This window comes from Halichoeres trimaculatus, unplaced genomic scaffold (assembly GCF_033239565.1).
Source record: "Halichoeres trimaculatus isolate MK-OKI-2021-1 unplaced genomic scaffold, fHalTri1.1 fHalTri1_scaffold_5, whole genome shotgun sequence".
NCBI lineage: Eukaryota > Metazoa > Chordata > Actinopteri > Labriformes > Labridae > Halichoeres > Halichoeres trimaculatus.
In genome coordinates, this window is record NW_027437183.1 from 17,557,927 (window position 1) to 17,579,421 (window position 21,495).

The 21,495-nt window shown below is 41.3% G+C and overlaps 2 protein-coding genes across 2 annotated transcripts; one reads left to right on the forward strand and one right to left on the reverse strand.

Moving 5' to 3' along the window:
• The first annotated feature begins 237 nt into the window (after window positions 1–237).
• On the forward strand, window positions 238–4,946 carry p2rx2 (purinergic receptor P2X, ligand-gated ion channel, 2). The gene is made up of 12 exons (XM_074670836.1): window positions 238–515; window positions 1,120–1,255; window positions 1,382–1,453; window positions 1,573–1,648; window positions 1,739–1,835; window positions 2,645–2,725; window positions 2,910–3,063; window positions 3,164–3,294; window positions 3,395–3,485; window positions 3,555–3,620; window positions 3,713–3,790; window positions 4,041–4,946. The coding sequence occupies exons 1-12, from the start codon at window positions 349–351 to the stop codon at window positions 4,137–4,139; spliced, it is 1,248 nt and encodes a 415-aa protein (XP_074526937.1). The 5' UTR covers window positions 238–348; the 3' UTR covers window positions 4,140–4,946.
• Window positions 4,947–5,685: 739 nt separating this feature from the next.
• Window positions 5,686–20,902, reverse strand: pole (polymerase (DNA directed), epsilon). The gene is made up of 48 exons (XM_074671111.1): window positions 20,659–20,902; window positions 20,375–20,510; window positions 20,202–20,282; window positions 20,059–20,103; window positions 19,891–19,983; window positions 19,626–19,780; window positions 19,380–19,524; window positions 19,207–19,287; window positions 19,002–19,109; window positions 18,800–18,910; window positions 18,633–18,718; window positions 18,424–18,543; window positions 18,206–18,338; window positions 18,001–18,114; window positions 17,688–17,900; window positions 17,493–17,600; window positions 17,276–17,404; window positions 17,094–17,196; window positions 16,865–17,011; window positions 16,631–16,776; window positions 16,371–16,519; window positions 16,163–16,255; window positions 15,655–15,957; window positions 15,360–15,555; window positions 14,960–15,174; window positions 14,437–14,539; window positions 14,252–14,332; window positions 14,044–14,166; window positions 13,724–13,933; window positions 13,404–13,616; window positions 13,174–13,317; window positions 12,940–13,080; window positions 12,658–12,811; window positions 12,373–12,479; window positions 11,938–12,114; window positions 11,590–11,813; window positions 11,248–11,468; window positions 10,926–11,130; window positions 10,659–10,832; window positions 10,145–10,270; window positions 9,451–9,583; window positions 9,160–9,361; window positions 8,945–9,076; window positions 8,631–8,824; window positions 7,028–7,228; window positions 6,414–6,539; window positions 6,234–6,323; window positions 5,686–6,133 (listed from the first exon to the last, which is right to left on the reverse strand). The coding sequence occupies exons 1-48, from the start codon at window positions 20,721–20,723 to the stop codon at window positions 6,011–6,013; spliced, it is 6,879 nt and encodes a 2,292-aa protein (XP_074527212.1). The 5' UTR covers window positions 20,724–20,902; the 3' UTR covers window positions 5,686–6,010.
• Between the last annotated feature and the right edge of the window lie 593 nt (window positions 20,903–21,495).

Consider the following 21,495-nt stretch of genomic DNA (forward strand, 5'->3'; position numbering starts at 1 on the left):
TTATTTTTTTTCTAATTTTTTTTAAAAGAAAAAGATGCAATTATGCCAGCATAACAAGGTCATTGGTTGGGCTGTAAGCACTTGGTTCAAATTTTGGGTCTTTTCAATTTCAAACATAAAAATGTAAATTTATCAGAATCATATGACATTTGATAAATGTACAATTCCACCACATCTGAGCTCCACCCCTTTCACTTCTCCCTCTCTCCAGTTAGTGCCAGGGATGCTTGAGAGAGATGCTGACTGGAGCTGAGTGGGAGGAGAGAGTGAGAAAGAAAACTGTTACTGAGGAAATAAACTCATACAAAGAGACAGATTCATTTAGAATTTGTTCTTAAAGCTCAGGTTATGGGTGAAGTATTTCATCAGTTTACCATGGGGCTACGTGAATTTATAAAAGATTATTTTCTCAGCTTCTGGGACTATGAGACCCCAAAGGTGATGGTGGTTAAAAACAGAACTCTTGGAGTTATATACAGAAGTGTCCAGTTTCTGGTGATCACCTATTTTATCTGGTAAGCTTCATGATTGTGATTTCTGCATGCCAGCTGCTTGTTTTAAAGGGAGCATCTGAACTTGAAAGGTTTCTATAACTCAGATATTATATAAAGTTGTCGTGATTTTTTTAGGAACTGTGACAGGTTTATTTTCCAGCAATGTTTCTTTGTTTTAAATGCTTTCTAAATAAAAAATATGTACTGCTACTTTAAATTCTAAAAACCTATTGATGGCGGTTTTATGGATCTGAGGTTTCCCCCAAGTGCAATGAAAAAAGGAAACAAATGAATAGCATGACTAATGGAAATATATCTTATTCATTTCTTTTAATTATCATTTACTCCAGTATTCATTATAAGGAATTATGGGTAATTTAGACTGAGCAGCTTGATTTTTATGTATATTATTTTCTAGATTTGTCTCAAAAGTTTTGATTCTTATTCTCAAACTGTTTCTTGGGTAAGGCATCTAAACATGATAAAGAATGCGCATCATGTTTTCTTCCATCTTGGTTTCAGCAAAGATGGTTGGACAGATATTGGGTAATGTGATACCCCTGATTTGACTTGACGTCATATCAGAATATGTGATGTTTTGTCTGTCTGTTTTATCAAATTGAAGGTATGTCTTTATAAGTCAGAAAGCCTACCAAGAAAGTGAAACCCGTCCAGAGAGCTCAGTTTACACGCTCATGAAAGGCTCAGCAGTTCATGGAGATGAAATCTTTGATACAGTGGAGTACGCTCGACCCTCAGAGGTGAGTCCAGAACAAAGGCAGCAGGGAAATCAAAGAAGGCTCAGCTCATATACACAGTCATATTACACCCAGTTTAATACCTGAGATGCTTATGTTGTTTTTTTTTATTTCTACTCCCTCTTAAAGGGCGGTGATGTGATTAGCACAACATTAAGACGAGAAATCACATATGATCAGAAGCAAGGAACATGTGCAGAGGTGAGGGGTCAACTCAAGATTTTTTGATAGTAACAAACTAAACCTGTGAAAGAAATGAATCATTTCCATTAATGGATTTGTTTCCTTATGATTTAAGCATCTGTCATCTTTCATTTCAGCATTTCAATGTTGCTAATGCCAACTGTACGAAAGATTCTGACTGCATCAAGGGAGAGGTTGACTTTGATGGCCATGGTACAGTTTTTTAGATTTTGCAAATTCTTTCCTCAGATTTGGTCAATCAGTAATTACCACAGTGTTCTAAAAGTTTGAGCTTTTTTTTAGGCAGAAGGACTGGCAGATGCATTCAGTACTACAACTACACATTCAAAACCTGTGAGATCCAAAGTTGGTGTCCAATTGAGGAGTACGCAGTTGTACGGTAAGGTGGATGATTGAAATTCTCTCACTTTCTTTTTTTTCTGTCATTTACAAGTAGGCTTTATTTGGACAATTCAGGGGGAAATGTGACAAGAAGCAAGTCTCTTCAAATTTTTTAATCCAAACATAAGAAATGTGTTTGAGGTAGCAAAATCCTAATTCATATAAGGATAACGTATACGTGTGAGTGAGAAGGATAAATCTTTAGACCCCTAAAAACAAGGAAAGGGAAGTTATAATTATGTTGAAGTGCAATGCGTGAAAAATGACCTATGTTGGAAAAGCTTTGTTTACAGGGTGTTGATTGTCAGAGTAGGAAATAGCGACTGTAACCACAGAAAAGTCTCCTGACAAGGTGTCTATGTGAAGCCCCAGTCAATAATGGGATTGCATTTATCAAAACAAAACATTTTATTACTGGATTCACAAAAGTTACTAGCTGTAAGAGTGGTTCGATATCCTCTCATACTGGAAAAGAAACATGGAAGTATTGGGAGTTTAGATCAAAATTTAGTCCCCATGTGTAAACCATTTACTAATTTTGGTAAAGTACCAAGTAATTGCTCAGAGTTAAAAGGGGAAATGAAAAGTGTATACTACAGGGGCACAATTAATTCACAGCCCTTTCCAGCACTGTACAAACCATTAGTAGAAAAAGCTATATACAGAAGTTCGAAATAAACAGTCAAAAAAGAGGATGAGGTGTCAAAATATGTTTTCCACAAAACTGTTTAAGAAACAGCTGTATTGAAAATGTTATACATACACTGAAACAAAATAGTGGGTTACGTATTTTCGTGTCTTCAACAGAGAACCACCTCTAGAGGAGGCCATAAATTTCACCGTGTTCATCAGGAACTCTATCCACTTCCCCAGATTTAAAGCTTTAAGGTATGCACACACACACACACACACACACACACACACACACACACACACACACACACACACACACACACACACACACACACACACACACACACACACACACACACACACACACACACACACAGTATACGAGGGCTTACACTGCTGGCTGCAGAAAACCTGAAAACTCATGTCTTTATTTTGGCAGGGGAAATATTAAAGACGCCTCAAACAAACGTAACATGCATAAATATCTCAACAAGTGTCATTACCATGAAGAGAAGGAGCCCTACTGTCCAAACTTTCGTCTGGGCTACATCGCAAAGCAGGCGAGGGAGAACTTCACTGAGCTCTGCAGGACTGTAAGTATGAAATCTGCTCTGGAAAATAATGATTTGACCGATTATACAACCTGTTTAAGAATATATTTTTTAAAAATCTCTCTCTTTTTCACTTGTTTAGGGTGGAGTGATAGGGGTTTTCATCAACTGGAAGTGTAACCTCGACTTGGATGCTTCACACTGTAAACCCACTTATTCCTTCCGTCGTCTTGACCTCCGAAAAGATCAGGCCCGCTCTGGTTACTATTACAGGTCAGCCTAAACTGTGACTTTCTGTTTTTAAACTGTATTAATCACACTGTCCTGTGGTAAGTTCTGGCCTTTACCCTATGATATCTGTGTGATTTCTCAGGTTTGCAAAGTATTACAGAAAGGATGGGGTAGAGTCTCGGACACTTATCAAGGCTTATGGCATCCGTCTGGATGTCATAGTTCATGGACATGTGAGTGGATAACCACATCTACAGTTTCAATCAGTTTTTGTGATTATTGATGATTCATTTCTTGTATAGGCTGGTAAATTCAGCCCCATCCCAACGATCATCAGCATGGTGACTGCAATGACTTCAGTTGGAATAGTGAGTTTTTCCTGCATCTCATGATGAGACTTTAAAACCAGCAGCTCTTTGTGCTTCAAACTGTTTTAATACTTTTTATTTAACCCCTCCAGTGTACCATTATCTGTGACTGGATCATGCTGACATTCATTGACAAGAATGAGGTCTTCAGTGAGAGAAAGTTTGATGAGGTTAGTAAAAGGCATTATTTTCTGACCTAAACAATTATACATTTTTCAGTATTCAGGTTGGCCTTTACTGCCAATATACAGTGGGTTATAAAAATACAACTATTAATTAATGGTCCTCTAAATGTAATACAATGTTTCTAAAACATTTAAATAACTTTTGAGTCCTTAATATCAGATTGATTCTAATGATTTAATCCAGTGGACTAAGCACTAACAAGCCCTCTTGAACATGGATGTCCCTCTTCCACAGATTGTCAAGGAGCCCCCTGTGCCCCTCCCAACAGAGCTAAGCTTCATCAACAGCTATGGCTCAAACCACTCGGACCTGTCAGACGGTGTACCGCTTTAATGTTCTCACAGTTGCCTCAGCTCGAGCTGGTCTAGAGTTTGGACTGTCCTCAACCAGCTGACTGTGGCAACAGCTCTGGGAGGTTTGTGAGACCAGTCGTGGACTGCCTGCACCCACTATCCTGCAGTTAGTGGGAATAATCTGTCAAACAGAGGATGTCACCTGAAAACAGATGGTTTGCAGTGGATTAATTTCTTATATCATCTCTAACTTTGATGGTGCATCTGTTTTTTTTTCTGTCACTTGACAATGTTTTGAAAGAGTTATTTATTTTCTCAGTATGTAAAGAAAATATTTGTTTGCAAAAAAAAAAATGTTTCACAACACAACCATACAATCTATGCCTGTTTATATCAACTGGAATACATATTAAAATACAATGTCTGTATCCATCAACTCAATTTTCAGAAATAAACAAAAAGAAAATTGATTTCTCTGCTGTTGTAAACAAGTATTGTAAGAACATAAAACTGTGCACCTTGTTTCAAAAATCTGAATATTCTCATCCAGATCCTTCTTTCAACCTGATGTGTGCAGGAGGAAACAGCCAGGAGATGCACAAGAAAGGCAATGAGCCGTAATCAAATAACACTGACATTTCCCATAAAACGGTTTCTCTAACAAGATTGGGGGAAGTGTGAGTCCATCTGAACCGCTGAGAGCAATACGAATATCAGTGGTGAAGAAACGACTTAAGATTAAGTCTAATTGATCGATGTCTATCCATGATGGATGAAGAGGCACAATACTCAGTGACATTTTGGTTTGGACTTTGTGTTTTTGAAATGCAAAGAGAGCTGAACATGAAGAATGTTGAATCAAAGTTTTATTGCAATGTTTTATCACCCCTTGGCTCAAAGTGTCTAAATTGGGATGGCTAAACATTAAAAATGTAAAGAGTAAAGTCAAAGGCCCTCTAAGTGCTTCTTTTGTCAGCCTACATGTTCAGTATTTTTCAGCAAGAAGCTTCAAGAAGCCAATCTAATTGTGCCTCAGATCAGAGTCTACAATGTGATTACTCGTCTGGGAGAGACCCATCAGAGGCAAAGTGAGTCATCTGTGGGCCAATGAGGTTAAAGTGATGGAGATGCATGGGTTAAGAACATTGTAATGCAGAATTGTTCACAGCTGCTGTAAGACGCTCCTCCGGTAGTCTCTGACTATCAGAAGATATTTAAAAACTAGAAAAGTTTGATCTGTTCACACTAAATTCACACATTAATGTGATTTATACACAAGGAGTCAAATGTCTCATTCAGTGAGAAGTTTTAAAACATGACAAAATTATGTATCATACTGTGGCCGAGGTAAAAATGTTGTGAAAGTGAAATGTTGATGACGAGATGCTAAATATTAAATGTTCTTTAATAATAATAATAAAAAAACTGACACAAAATCTTGATTGACAGATTTTGTGCTTTTCAGTAAAAGTTAACGAAATAAATGCTGGTGTCAAAAGAGACTGGAAGTATAGCAGCCAAGAAAGGAAAAGTTTCAGACACAAGCAGATGCTGCTTGATCAGAAGGTAATTTTCATACAAGTATTGCCCCTGGATTTGTCAACTCTTTCTACAGTACTGAGTTACTAAGCAGAAAACAAAATCAGGTTAAAACATGTAGAAAAATATTTATTAACAGCCAAATACAAAATTCATACACAATAATAATGCTATTACAGCACACTCATGAATTCAAAATATCTACACTTTCTCCTGCAGCCTGCCTCTACAGTGTCCTGATTACACATCTGCTTACATACATCAAAAAGGCTGATGAGCAAGTGCACAAAAATATCAAAGTTTCCCATATTTGAAAGTATTTGCCACAGGTGAGGCTGAGGGATTGCTGCATTTTTGTGGTGGATGTCACATCTAGTGAATGCTCTGGTTGATGTGTGGACTCATAACAAGTAACCAGTCGATTGTTTCCTCCAGGAAGCTCATGTTGTAATGGGATGCTATGCTCCGAAACACCATGATCTGCTCTGAGAAGCTCTTTAAAAAGAAGAAAGAGAAAAAAAGTGTCAGACACAGTCATCCCTGGCGTTATGTGCATAGCATTTGCTCTGGAGGTGTAACTGAGTGGAAAAAAAACCTTGGCTGGGAAAGTGAGCTCAAAGCTCCCGGCACATTTGCAGTACAGGGGCATGTTCGCTTCCTTCACTCCTTTACATTTTGTACAAACCTAAAATCACATGAAGAGATTTTTTTAAACAAGATAAATGTGAAAGACTGTGGCACAATGTTTAGCAACGGATAATCCTATTTTTCTTACCAGATCCTGCAGAGTGTAGCTCATCAGCTTTTTCTGCAGAGCCTCCACCAGAGCCATCTCAATAGACTCAGTCTCATACTGCGCCTGGCAGTTTGAGCAGAACCACTGAGGCAGCACAGATCCATCCTGAGGGGAGACAACGACAATTTATTCAGATGAGATTAAAACAAATGATGGCCGCGTTCAAACCGTGGTGCATTAGAAGCATTGGGATGATAGATAGATACATCCTTTGATGTCCTTCACAGGAAATTTGTTGCCACTGTCTGCACAGAAAAAGTACACACACACAGACAGGAAAAAGTGCACACACAAAAACCAGAATAGTACACATATACTTCCATATACATGCCCTCAAGAAAAAGCATAGCCACGCATTGTCACACACATATTTACAACACTCTACAGAAGATCCTTTGTTCAGCAGAGTAATGCAAGGGGGACAAAGCTCCTGCTGAAATGCGCCCGTTTCCAGGCTATGGCCCTGTATCTGCATCCAGATGGGAGAAGTGTGAATGAGTAGAGGGGACGGCTGGGGTTAAGTGTTATGGTGCATGCTCTACATGTAAAGGCTATGTTGTTCAGTTCAGAAAGCCCATCAATGCTTCTCTTACTTGTGCGACCGCTGGGTCCTTGCAAAGGTCGAGGTCACGACAGAAGTTGCAGTGGTGGCAGATAACCTCCAGCAGGACGTAGGAGTTGCAGGGATCACGGAAGTGGGCGTTCTCTGAAAACTCTCCAACATCGACAAGACGCAGGAGGTCTCTCTTCAGCTTGTTCACCTGGTTCACGATGTTGGCGTCCAGTGAAAGGACCTAAAGAGACATACAGTAGAGATGATGAGATGGAGAGAAAAAGCAGGCAGGACCCAATCAGCTGTAACAGCACACTGACTCTCATCTATTAATTATCTCTGAACTAGTGCTGTCAGGCGATTAAAAAAATTAATCTAATTAATTACAGGATTTTTAATTAATTAATCTAATTAATCGCATTTTAATCTCATATCTGCTTAAGGTCCCAAAATAAAGAATTTGAATTCCAGGTCATTAAAATTACATTAAAAGACATTAAAAAACATGTAAAAATAAGGTGGGAATATATACAACACATTTTTAGGTACCCTGAGGCAAAAGGAACACATGAAAAAAGTGTTATGGTTCTATCTTTACAAAATCTACACATTCCAGCACCTAAGATAAGCTGATTTGATTTTTCGGACGGTTTTTGCTTCTGCCACATTTTTACTTGATGTGGACTCAATTTTCACTGCAACGTGAAGTTCTATACTTCTGTGAGGTCAGGAGAACCAGGGCTAAAGGCTAAAAACTGTGAGGAACTATGTACAAAACACTTTATTTAAGTCTTGGATTAAAGAAGAGTGAAGTATTTTCAGTTTTACATGCTCTGAACACACAAACTGTTGCTCATTGGTGCAGAGCAGCCCCAAGCTGAGACATGACACCAGGAAGATGGAAGCAAATTTTCAAAGAATTCTTTAGATTTAAATACAGGACAAATATTGATCATTCGGGGCTTGTTTAATGCAGTATCTGTTTTTTACAGAATTGAGCTAGAACAAACGGTTGATTTTCTGCAGATTTTCAAAAAGGACGTATGAATAAACGAAATGTGGACGGCAGTCTCACAAAAATCACGCTCTCTTCTCCTCGGTTTAAAGCATGTTGCTGACTTCACATGTGATACATTCAGGGACCGTCGGAAATCTGAGAATCTGACGAGAACACCACTTTTTTTTTTTTTTACAGCTTTTGAATAGAACAAATGGTTTGTAAATGCCAGACATTTGAAAATAAGTGCATCTTTGAACGCCCTGTGGGTTTGGGATCCAGATTAATCTGCAGTTATTTTTAAAACGCGTTAATTTGCGGTGTAATTAATTAATCTAATTGACGAGTTAAAATGAAAGCCCTACTCTGAACACATCTAAACATTCAGTTTGATGCTGCGTCATCAAAGCCTATGTCTTTAGGCTCATTCCACATGAGTAAGCCAGAGTGAAGCCTCTTTATAACTTTCTGTGCACAGTGACACTGAGACTTTTTTCAACAGACAGGAAATAGAGGTCTCGGCAGGAAATTATTGATTGCTAGCCTCTGAAAACACCACAATGCCTAATATGTAAGTTCACTTCCAGTTCTTGCAGATGCTGTTTCATTGCCAGGGTTTTGAGAGCTGCGATATAAGTAATGTTACCTGGCAGACATATTTAATAAACTCCAGTGCAGGGTTGTTGAGTGGCAGATGGGATCCAGGCAGGACAGGGAACATTTCTGAGGGCTGGGTCACACTCCTGGTACCCGTCACCTTCTTCTGGATTTTTTGAGTGATGGTGAAAAAGTTTTGGGTCAGCTCACTGGACACATACTCCTGAGAGAAGGAGATCATTCCTGTGAAGGGGATTTGAGAGTGAAAATCACATCAAAGACTGAGGTGTTGCAAACACCAGTCAGCAGTAATGTGGAGTTCCTAAAAGAACACCAGGTAGGTGTTCAGTAACTCTATCTTACCAGGAAGAGCACTTAAATCCCCCACTGCCTGCTGAGAAGCCTGGCTATCTGCACGCCTCTTGACTGGCGTGGCCCCTGGAGCGTTGCGTCTCAGCTCCTCTTTCATGCTGTGGTAGACCGCTGCGATGTATGCTGATGTAGAAAAGTGTTAGTCAGGAAGAGTTGTTGAAAAAATGAGAACAACAACAAAAAAAAGTGTATCGATTGCTTCTCACCGGAGATGATCATGAGGAAGTATTTCTGACAGGATGCAGTTTGGGGCAAATACTGCATGATGTTCCAGTTGCTCTCGATCAGCTCCTCCACCTCATCTGTCTCTCCATCACCGTCCTCTTCCTCCACCTCGTTTTCCTCTTCATCTTCACTCCCCTCATCATCTCCTTCCTCTTGTCTCTTTCTCTTGTCTTTTGCTGCGTCCTAAAAACAAGCATGAAGGAGACATGGGTTCTGTCCTGTTGATGTTGTTATTTAATCAAAATATGACGGGAAGCAGAAGTTTTATTCACCTCTCCAAACAGGAGGCTAGAGGGAAGTTTGCCCTTCACACCACCGTAGTTAGCTGGATCCATCCAGAGCACAAACTCCCAGCAGCGGGAGAAGGTAATAGACAAGGAGTGAAAGATTTCCCTGGAGTGGATACTAGAGGAGAAAAAGTTTGGTAAAATGGTGTGTCAGATTTTGGGTCATGTGAGGTGAGAATGATACGATGAAATACAAAGTTGTTGGGGTGACAGTAATTGGTGTTACCACACAGATGCTCAGAGTTGATCACTGTAATATTGATCTGATAGTTAAAAGCATTTTTGTTTTCCTGTGAGATTAATATAGAAATGCTGCAGTAATACTGCCTCAGGGGTGGGACAATCATTTGATTCTAGCCACAAAATCATCACAATGGACATAAGCTAAAAGATAATAGGCCCTCAGTTCCAATATCAATACATCACCAATGACTTCACTGCCTTTTTCCCCGTCATTAGTCTAATGGGCTTTTTTCCTCGTCTTTGTTTGCTTTAGATGGTTCACTTTTGATGGAGACCACAGCATCATCTCACTGCTCTAATGGGTGCTTGTGTTTTTAGTATTCTGGCTCAGAATCAAAAAACTTTTTCTTCCCCTCTTACAGCACTTTTTACGTTTCAAAACAATCTCTCTTGCGCTTTTGCTCAAGATGTGACCTGCAGAGACTAGTCATCTGACCTGTTGGTGATGTATTCCACGTAGCCAATGGCGTCGTCGATCCTCCGTTTTTTGGTGCACAGGAGGATCCTGTTGAAGTTTCCATACACCACTGTTGAGCCCAGACGTTTGAACTCTGCCACCAACCTGTCAGCAGAATGAGAGGATTATACTTTTATTTAAGTAAATTAATATTAACAGCATCACAGTCCCGTCCTATAACAACATGGCAAATCCCATTCCCAGCATATTTCAGAAATGTGGTGTGTAATGTCTTCTCCATCCTTGTTTTGTATTGTTTATGGGTTTTAGAAGACGGAAAGAAAATAAAGGATACTGCCCCGTAGGACTGAATAAGACAAATTGAAGATATTTTCTCAAAAATACAGGCACTCTCTGCAGGCCTTAACCCGTCTTTAAGCATAAAGATACAATCTTTTTTTAGCTAATGGTGCAACCTCCATCTTGTTAATGACATAGAAATTTTATTTCTAAAAAACACTTATTCCAGTCCAGAGGATGATGTGGCACTCACTGTAGAAACACCTTCTTCATCATGTTGTGCAGCGTACGATGCAGTGCAGGGTCATAGAGAAGAGAGCTGGGAGAGCGCAGCCAGCGGTAGAAGTGCATCACCTGGTTGTCTGCATAAACGTTATGGTATTGTGTAATCTCCCTGACCCATCCAACCACCATGCTCTTCAGAATCCTGCCCACACAACACAGACCAAACATTGCTGTGAACAAAGCAATAAGGGAACAAAAGGAAGCACGGGATTATGTACAGTATGTGTTTGCACACCTGAAAGTGTTGGAGCAGAGAGCAGTCTCATCATAGCTAGCCAGTGCGCTGGCTCCCTGGTTGCCAGACATCATGTCCTCCAACGAGGCCTGCTGGATCACATCAAAACTGACACCCAGACTGGCTCCGCCCTCCATGTCGTTGACGTGCTGTGACTGGAGTATGGTGTTCACTGCCAGGCTCTGCAGGTCCAGCTCCACACACACTGATAGAAACAGAAACAGGCTGTGCCTAAGTATCATCCTTTGTATAAAGATGAGATGATAATAACCTGGACCTTTATGTAACAACAGTGAAGGAACTGTGTCTCTGCTGTGTGTACCTGTAGAATAGCATCCTTGAGCGTTGATCTCCACTGAGCCCCTTTCATCACTTTCCATCACAAGTCGGCTATCATCAGCCTCTTTTCCTCCAAGGTCAGGCCTCGCTGTGGGTGACAGCCACAACAGGTGGTTGTGTTTGCGTAGATGTCTTGCAAGGAACAAGTCTGAGCCAAAGATGGACACATCCTGAGGCAAATTCCCCACAGGTAGGTGATAATACCTAAGAAAAACAGATATACCATTGGTCATGTCTAAAAATTCACTCCAAAACAAAATGCAACAAAACAACAGACTTCTCTGTTGGAATAAAGATTCTTTGGACAGCAGTGGGTGGTTCATACCTGGCCATGTCAAAGGCCTGTGACAGGCAGCTGTCCAGGTTGAGGTAGTGGCGAATCATGCGTCGTGCACCGTGGCGTTGCCAGTCCAGCACATTATAACTGATTTCATCCACTACATGTACTGGAACGACTGGAAACTCCTCAAGAACTGGCATCCCTGCTGCCAACCGTCGCAGCTCCCAGTTTGACTGCAACGCAATGAGAGTGGGCCCACGGCGTTCCTCCTGTACAGCAGTACACGAAGCAGAGCCTTGTTTTTACACGTTGAACTTAAGTGTATAACCTAAAAAAAAAGTGTTGTGTGTATGAAGATAACTGTGTGTATCTAACAGGTGACGCCAGATTTACCTTGTAGTTCAGCAGTATGCGTTGCAGAGCGCGGTAAATAGCTTTCACGTCATTTTCAGCTCGGACATCAAAGTTGTGTTTTTCTGGAGGAAGGAGCTCCTCTGTTGTCTTCTCCAGGAGGGAGGTGCGCTCAGCTGTGTAGAGGTTACCCAGGTTAGGCATCTGGTTGCTTCTCACCTGAGGAGTTAAAATAAAAGAATCAAATCTGTGGCAACAATTTCAGAACAAAAAAAAATTCTTTCAGCGAATAAAACAAGCATTGAAAATAAGTTAAATTGTGTTCTAAAACTCAAAGACTAGACTTCTTTTACATTAAACATCATAAAGTATTGCCCTGAATACAATGCTATTTTTTTATTAAAAATATATCGTATATGTTAGTCACTGTTAGCCATCAGTAAAAAACAGGCACAGAAAGTGAGTAATTCTTCTTACAGTGTCCAGGATGAAGATGCTGGCTTTACGCTGAGAGGGGATGAAGAGGCCAAACAGAGCCTTGTGACCCTGGCTGTGATGATACAAGTACATGTGGCGAACACTCCCTGAGAAGAGAACAACATGAAATGATGTTAAACATGGTACTATAGGACCATTAGTGTGAAAATTATTGAAACTTCATGGTTTTGCTCCTTTTTACAAATGTAGTAAAACATATTCAATGTAACATGCAAATTGTTTGGTTAAACCAGGAGAAAATGGGAAATTAAAAAAAAGTCTTACCAGGTTCCAAGTAGCTGAACTGGGCCAGAGACCTCATCTCCAGATGCTCAAGGTCAAATGTGTCGGCCTCCTTGCCTGCCAGATCCCTCACCACATGTTTGTTGACCATACACACACATCCCAGCTGCACCAGAGCTCGAAACAGCAACGGGACCTGAGAAGAAATCAAATACGCCTTATGACTACACAGTCACACAACTTGGACAGAAACATGTAGAAACATCACAGGGAGGCTTGAAACCCAGTGGATTTCCTGAATTGCACCTTTTAAAAGAATGATACCTGTGTTTCATAAACTCCTTCGATGTCTGGAGCAGACAGGTCAGCGTTGATCTCATTGATGTGCTCCTGGTACATGTCCTCTGGCACGCAGTACTCATACAGGTAGTAGACCATGTTGGAGCGAGGCAGCATGCGGTTTACCTGGAGACAAACAGATAAATCACATTTTATCACTTTGATTAGATACTGATCAGACTCCAACAGATCGTTTTTATCATGTTTCTCATCACATGCCTTTTTGTACATGGCGCCCTCCTCTTGTTTTGGGACTTTCTGGTTGACGTAGAAGACTCGAGGGATGTTGAGCTTCATGCAGTGGAGGTCATTTCCGATGACAGCCCACAGCTTGTACAGACCAGGGTGACTTGTTTCTGCAATCTGAGATGAAAACACATCCTCTTAAAAGCTCCATAGGAACAGACATGTTTATCAGCATGACGCTAACTAAGGCAGTACCACCTCACCTGCACTATTTGCCATGGCATGTCCAGGATGCTGCGCGCTGTTCTGCGGAGGAAGCTCCCCAGGCCTGTTGTTGGGCCATCTCTGATCACTCCTCCCCCTACAGGCTGAGCTTCGCCATCCAGCAGCCTCCTCCTCTTCTTCCTTTCTTTTCTTTGCCTCAGCTGCAGCTCCCACTTCTTCTTGTGGTAGCGAAGCCACACAAGACGTTCCTCCTGTAAACACACCGTATCAATATTACTGTTTTCTGGAAAGTTATCAACAGTTAAATCCTGAAAGATATGAAACAGGAACCACTCTGTTCTTGCTGATGATATCCTACCCGTGTGTTTCCCATGGGTGGGGGCGGCCCCAGGATCTCTCTCCAGGACTGAGTGAGCTCCATATCCTGAGACTCCACCTGACTGTCCTCTCCCTGAGAAACACGCTTCCTTTTGGTGCTGATGAGGATGGCTGGCTGCAGAGGCTTGGCTGGCATCCCGAAGTCCTCAATGTCTGCAGCTTGGCCTGCTGGAAGAGGCTGATGGGCCACCTAGTTTGGAAAAAAATGAATAAATCATAGAATAATCTCTTCCCATCAAAAAGAAATCTTCTAAACTTCACGATAAAAAGTGACCATGTGAGGCTGTACAGTGAACAAACCTGTCTTTTGCCCTCACTGGTGAAGAGCTCACTGATCTTCTTCTGCTTGTATATATCATTTTTCTCCAGGAGTTTCTTGTGAAGCCAGTCAGGATGCCTCACTCTGGGTACTGGATTCTTCACCTAATAATAAACACAGACATTTAAAACATCAGATATATGTCAACCAAAGATACACAGGGAGATTAAATGTCGTCAAAAGTTTCACCTGTTGAAGAGCGGCAGGAATGGTGATGATTTTCTGGATGGCACTACCCAAACGCTCTATGTAGTAACCCCAGTCAAGGATCTGAAAGGGTCAACAGCGATGTCACAGGACGCACTCAAATGTATTAACAGACAAGAAACCAACAGCTTGTATTAAGTGCATTAGATATATGTTTCAAAACTCACAGAGCGGATGTCCAAGTCATGCATGCTGGGCATCTTCAACCACTTACGGAGGAAATGTTTTTTCACGCTGGACTCGGCCTGAAAGATGGCCAGAGGAATAGCTCTGATGGAGAGAGACAGGCATCAATCAGTGCCACTCTGAAGGCTTTTACTCTGCTTATATTACAAAGTGCAGCTTCTCAACGACATTTAACATTGGACAAGCAACACTGGCATCACTTTATTTGATCCTGCTTACAGCAGACAATCTATTTATCATCATCATGGCCGGGCTTCTAGAGAAAGAGAAACAAAGGCCTCTGAGCAGAAATGTCATTACGATTGCACTTACAGTGTGCTTGTCAATGAGGCCACTAAGACGGAGACTTGCTATTTGTTAGATACTAATCTTGTTTTCTTATTGGTGTCTTATATCAAAAACAGCGCTGTTAAGTTTTGAACTTTAATTAAGTGCTTTGAGATGTTTTTTTACCAAGCTTAAACAATGAATGCTCTAATAGGGCAGTTTAATGTGTTGTCCAACCTTTCTGTGACAGGAGAGCCCTCAGGTTTTCTGGAGATGACATAGCGGCAGCTCAGACCTTTATCTTTCACCATTTGGTCCCCAAGAAACTCAGCAAGCCTCTTCGCTGTGCTGATGGATGTCGACTTCTGCTCTCCGTACTCCTCCAGCTTCCTGGACATCGACCGATTCTCTGAGATCAGTTCAAACAGCTCTGCATCTGGCATGTTGGCAGCCTGGAAAATTAGGGAAATGAGTCATCAATAAGATTTTCATGAAGATAAATGACAACTATCAAACATTTAACTCAGCATTCTTACATTGTACTTTGAAAACTTTCTACAAATCACTGCTACACAACACACAGATTATTTTGTCATACTGGAGAGATTTTTAACAGCATCTGATCAGAGATTTGTACCTTGCTGTACAAAACATCCAGCCAGTAGTCGGCCACTTTGGCCACAGAGGCGTACACCTCCTCCAGGGTGGTTCCTTTGAGAAAAGCCTCAAACACTGAAGACTGAAAAATCTTAATGAGCTGGAGCTCTCCTCTCCTCTTCACTTCAAAACCCTTCAGCTCAGCCAGGGAGCCGTCCTCATTAAACACAGCATACCTGCAAAAAAAAAACAGTTTTATACAATTTTACAATTCATCCAGGTACACCCTTTGCTTGATTTGGTAACAGACTAAAACAAATAAAGCATTGCCACACCTTTTCTTCAGTTTTTTCCCCTCCTCTTTGGATGCAGGCAGGATCATGGCCAGGTACGGCCCATCCACCTCAAAGAAGATGCTGTTTTCTGACCTGGTGTTGTATGTGAGGGAGGCAGGGTCAACCAGCTCGTGGTACTGATCGTTGGTGAAGCCCTCCTTTACCATGATGTTTAGCATGGCTCCAGGGTAGGAGATGGTCACTTTGGGCTTCTTTTCGTTACTGGTTTTCACCACAAAGTTCTCAGGAAAGGTGTTGGGAAGGACACACCAGATACCATCAGTGTCCAACTCTAGAGGCCGTCTGAGGGGCAGAAAAAAATAACTGTAGCATTTCATAAAGCACAAATTCTGAATTTCTTCTTCTAAAATTAAAATAATACTGCAGACCCTGGATACCACCCATAAAGATGTACACAGATTTACTCATGAAACAGTGTTGGACACCAGCTTGTCAGAACCTGCTCTCACTGATCAGGTATTACCTATAAACTCAGAATGACACCCACCCTATTTGTTCAATGATCTCTCTGGCCTGAGTGATGATGTTGGCTCCAGTGTAGCACACGATGCCAGCCATCTCCATGGAGTACCAGCGTGCCCTAGTGGAAGCACAGACAGCACAAACTGGGTCAGCACTAGCAGCAGCAGAGATGACAGAGCTTGCATGAGATAATATTTCCTGACTCTGGTGATGAAAAGTTTGCTGACTCGTACCCTTTCCTCATGACGTAACCATAGAAAGAGTTGAGAATACACTTGTGAGCCAGCTGCAGAGACTCATAGAGGATCTCCATGTTTTTGCAGCGCTTCACCTCGGCAGCATCTCCATTGTCCTGAGCTGCTGACAACTTCTTCTTCCACACCTGAAGCAGAGATAGCACGCAAAAAGTATTCAATAATAACTTAACGAGTACTTAGTAGAAGGGATGAATATTACTTGAACTTTATCAATAAAGAGAAAAACAACAAGGTACCTTGTGGAGTCCTTTGAATTCGTATCGTCGGTCTCTGAAAGCTCTTACAGTGTCGACGTAGAACGAGTTTTCTCTCTGACATATGGTGGTGACTCGCTCTTCCAGCTTGGTGACGTGAGTCTTCTTGTACGCCTTCTTGCAGTAGTCTAAAATGAAAAAAAGAGAGGTGAGAGGTCTGACAGCTTTTTACAACCAGCTAAATTTCAGACGACTAGAATCAACATCTGAGGAGACCTGCTAGACGTTTCTTCTCATGTTTGGCCTGCTCCTCTCTGTTGAGTGTGTGGAAGGCTCGAGGAGGACCATTAGGAAAAAATGGCGGGAACTTCTCTGACTCAAGCTGCTGCTGAATTCGATGGAACTCACTGCGGCTGGCGGGCACTGCAGAAAAGCAAAAGAAAATTTGATCTTGTTGGAGTAGTGCTGGCAGCAGCTACTCATCTTTGGTCTGTATTTGACTCACTGATTTCTCCTCTCCACTGCCAAGTCATTCTCCGCTGACAGGCAGCACCAGGCTTGTTAAAGTCACAGGCAGCACAGGTGGCTTCATCAACCATTGCAGATGGCTGTAAACGCATGAAAACATTTAAATCCACTCTTTTCTATTTTTCTATTTCACATATTCTTCTCTTGTCTTTGTTTTACCTGCAGACGGTTAGTGAGAATGATATTGGGGTACATGGCGCCGACATCCAGATGGTAGATTAGTGGACACTCGATCCTGTTTGGAACCTCCTTCAAGGAGGTCAGCTTCTTTTTGATCTCATCACAAACCTGAGAAGAAACACCGGAGAGATATTTTAGAACCTTAAGCAAAGAGGAGAGATATGGATAAAACACATGATTAATAAGACTGATGCACCTCATTGAAGTTGGTGACTTGCTCCAAAGGGATTTTCTCCTCTTCCTCAATGGCATGTCGCATCGTTCTCTCAACTCTTTGCAACAGGAAGTCGAATGCAGCTGGATTCTGTGAATACATGAGAACATGATGACATGTTTAACACATAGAAATTAAAACAGGGTAACAAATAAGCGGCTCTTAGTCCAACTGCACCATTTTGAAGCGGCAGGGGATGTCACTGCGGAACACGCCTGACTCCAGCGCCTCCACGTGGCCACCCACGTAGGTCTCAGAGTCCAAAACATGGCCATCATCTGTGAGTTTGTTGAAGACCTGCTCCTGTTTGTTTGGGAAGATAATGTTTGCATGGAAAGCTTGCACCATGAGCAAGGCCTCACACAGAGTGCCAGAACCTTTACGCAGCACCTGGTAACACAAAGAAAATGCAAGAAAAAGAAAGTTATAATCATCAAAATTATTTTCTTTATGGATTGTAATCAATAAATGTAATACAGATTGCTCAGACCTCATCAGGCTCCATGGGGATGATGGTGCACAGAGCAAAGATGAAGGGGTGAACATACTTCATGTACAGGTAATAAGTGGCCACAGCGTCGGACACAGAGTACGTTGCTAAAGTCTGAAAGAAGAAGAAAGGAAAGTTTAAAAAGAAAAGAAAAACAGAATACTCATATCTAACAGGTTCTTCATTTCTTCGAATGTTTCAGTACCTGTGGCTCCTCAGTTGCCATGCGGCACATCTCCTCTGGATCCAGCTCCACTGGGTCATAGCTGAGTTTTGCCTTCGCTGCTGCCTTTAGATTGTGGCTTCCTACAGGCAGGTAGCTGTCTCTCTTTACCCACCTGACACAGAGGAGGATCAGGGGAGGATGTTAGAAACATAAAAGAAACCTGGGCCATATTTTACAAAAACAGGTGTGAGCGAAACCTTAGGCAGTCCATATGGATGGCTTGACTGGACTTGTACTCCCCCTGACTGTCCTTCTGGAAACCGATCTCTCTGTGCATGCTCAGTCCATGAAGAGCAGCCCGGGTCTCAATGAAAGGCCTAGAGGGAGCAGGTTGAAAGAATCAGAAAACCAAAGAAAATGTCTTATTCTGAGTAATTATTGGAGTGGTTTTAAAGAAAGAGCTCACCAGTCAAAGAAGTCCCCATTGTAGGTGACAAAGATGTTTGGTTTGGTTTCTTGAACATGTTCAAACCACCTCTGAATGAGAGCCGCCTGTAGATAAAGGAAGTTCACCAAATGATATTACATTGATCTTAAAGCACTTTATATTATATTCACTATTATAGCACTCACCTCATCATCCTCGTTAAACACTGTGAAAGGCCCATCATACTCAGGTTTGGGAGTGAACTCAAAATCTTCAATATTCTCAGAGACGATTTCTCTGTTTGTGATCAGAAACCCCTTCGAAGGAAACATAAAGATAATAAATGAAACCGTCAATGAATTTGTGACAGAAAATATGTTACAAATACGTGATTGAAATGCATCTCACCTGTCCATCAATCATGTAGGAGATCATCATAATCTGATCGCTCTCTGCATCTGGGAATTTCAGTGGGAGTTTTGTGGTCTCAATGTCAAAAGCCAGAACAACAGGGTCCTGAAAAGAATAAAACAGATGATTTAGTGGAAGTCAAATGCAAACTTCAAAAACTGAAGGTTTCTTGTTTGCTGCATTTTTTCTGAAACACTCTTACTGGTCGTTCCACAAGATCATCTCTTCGTACAATCTCAGGTGGGTAAGCGCTGCCTCTGTATCGCACATTGTACCAGTGAGCCTAAAAAAAAAAGCAGCAGTAAGGGTCAGTACACAGAGTACATTCACCTTCTTTCTAAAAACATTCAAAGCAGGAGATAAATCTCTCTTTACCACATGGATCTTAAGGTCGATGGACAACCGCACATGGTAGGGCACATCGTATTCCCTCATGTCAACAATGTTGTCTAACTGGTCTGTGATGCTCTTCATTGTCCCTTCATCGTCGGCTGAAGTCACATTGCCACCTGATAAGGCACTGTAAAAAAAGACAACAGTTTACAGGTCAATGAAGTGAAAATAAAGAGGGTTTAACTTATGGGAACTTGGGAAGCATTTATGTTTATTGTGCAAACGTACCTGGATAACATAGAAGTGTAGGCATCATTTGACTGCTCCCTCTCTCTGTTCTTGCGTACTGCAGGTGAGATCTCACGTTTGACTTTAATGAGATCATCCACAGTGTTGAATGACAGCTTAATGTAGTTCCTCTTGAGTCCAACGAGGTGATTTTGCTAAAGAAAGAAAGCCAGCGTAGTTCAAATATGAAAAGGTGTGTCTTTGTTCATCTTGCACAAAATAATGCACCAGTGTTGTCAAAGGTTACAAAAACAACAGCTCTCACCAGGTCAAGATCCTCCTTGGGCACAATTTCAAGCTTTGCCACCTTTCCTTGAAACTTTTTTGATAAGTATGAGATGACTTCTCTTTCGCAGTTCTGAAAACAAAACTGTCTTTAAGAGCAGAGTTTAAATACTTGAGACAAACGACTGAACAAAATACATTGTCATACCTTTTTAGTGGCAATGTAGAAATATGGCTTAAATGGGAGAGCCACCTACAGAAAGAGCAAAGATGATATGATTCATATTATAGTGAGTGTGCTATTAACAAACAATAACAAGTCTACTGAGCTGGTGTCAAGTCACAACTCACCTTAAATCTATTTCCATCCTCCTGAATGAAATAATAGTCCACAGCACTGATCATTCTCTTGTCTTCATCCAGGATCTCTGTCTGAAAGCACAAATGGACCAAAGGATCACAAATACATTTTTTTTTTAATCTTGACATCAAAAAAGCTCAAAGCAGCATTGTGACAAGCTTACAGGATGCATGTTGATCAGCCAACCCGTTTTCTCCCCTGGCTCCTTCATCCTGTCGAATCCGAAGCGTGCGTCCATCTCGTCAGTGAACTGACTGCGCTCCAGTCGTTTGAGTGCTGACATCGCGGATCCATCGTCCCTGGTTCAAACACAAATAACATCTCAATCTAACGACCCAATGCCCTCCGTCAACCATAACCCTAACGTATGTATCCCTCGAAATAACCTGTGAATGCTAATTATATAGAATAATTCGTAAAATTAATATGTGAGGTTCAGCAACTCACTGGTTTTCCTGGTCTCCACTTTGTCCTCTTTCCGCTCGGTACCTTCCACTGTTTTGCAGAACCATTTTTATGGTTGACTGCCGGCTTTACCTTCGGAATGAAACTAAAGCCTCCACTCAGCTTTTCAATAGAGTCAGTCAAAAGACATTTGAAAACAGTTTTCTGAAGTTTTATCGGAAAGTGGTCGTTCAGTTTTCTCTGCAGCTGTCACTGAGGCGGCTTGTGTTTTCTTACTTTGGCGCGTTCCGGCAGTTCCCGCGAGAACAGGGCTGAGAGGAAGTTGAGCAAAGATCGTTATTGAGGTATGCTGAACCATACGTTCAAACTTGTAACGCCTTCAGTGGTGAAGTACGTTTCATGTGGAGATGGCCGAGTAGTTATTTTTTAATCTTTCACCCTCTAGCAAAACAAACAAATTAATAAATTAATAAAGAGAAACGTTTTCAAAGTTATTGAATTTCCTAAACAGAAAATGTGACATGCTGCGATTTTACCGTTGCGGAAAGCAGTAATGTAGTGTAATGTAATTGTAACTGCAGCCATTCATAGTAACTACAAAATTCTCCCTCAAGATCACTGAACTTGAAAGTGTTTTGTGTCTCCCTTTCAAGGTTAAACAATTAAGACGAAAAATGAGCTTCTGTTAATGATACACGGTGAGATTAAACGTTTAAACTGTATCATGGTTTAACAGATGCCTTCAAACGAATTTATCTAGAATAATCTCTCACAGTTTACATGATTCAGGCGGCATTTACTTTAGATAAGAGCATGCTTGCTGTTTTTATGGCTTAAAAAACAGGATACACCTTTCAAATATACGATCTTTGGAGGGGG

Excerpts from the sequence above, each read along its gene's own strand:
- p2rx2 (XM_074670836.1), top strand. The coding sequence starts at position 349 with ATGGGTGAAGTATTTCATCAGTTTACCATGGGGCTACGTGAATTTATA. Across the intron at positions 1,454-1,572 it reads AGCAAGGAACATGTGCAGAG|CATTTCAATGTTGCTAATGC; the intron begins GTGAGGGGTCAA and ends CTTTCATTTCAG. Across the intron at positions 3,486-3,554 it reads ATGTCATAGTTCATGGACAT|GCTGGTAAATTCAGCCCCAT; the intron begins GTGAGTGGATAA and ends TTTCTTGTATAG.
- pole (XM_074671111.1), bottom strand. The coding sequence starts at position 20,723 with ATGGTTCTGCAAAACAGTGGAAGGTACCGAGCGGAAAGAGGACAAAGT. Across the intron at positions 19,288-19,379 it reads TCGACCTTAAGATCCATGTG|GCTCACTGGTACAATGTGCG; the intron begins GTAAAGAGAGAT and ends TTTTTTTTTTAG. Across the intron at positions 12,115-12,372 it reads GCATCTTCATCCTGGACACT|GTGAGAAGCAACCAGATGCC; the intron begins GTAAGAAGAATT and ends TTAACTCCTCAG.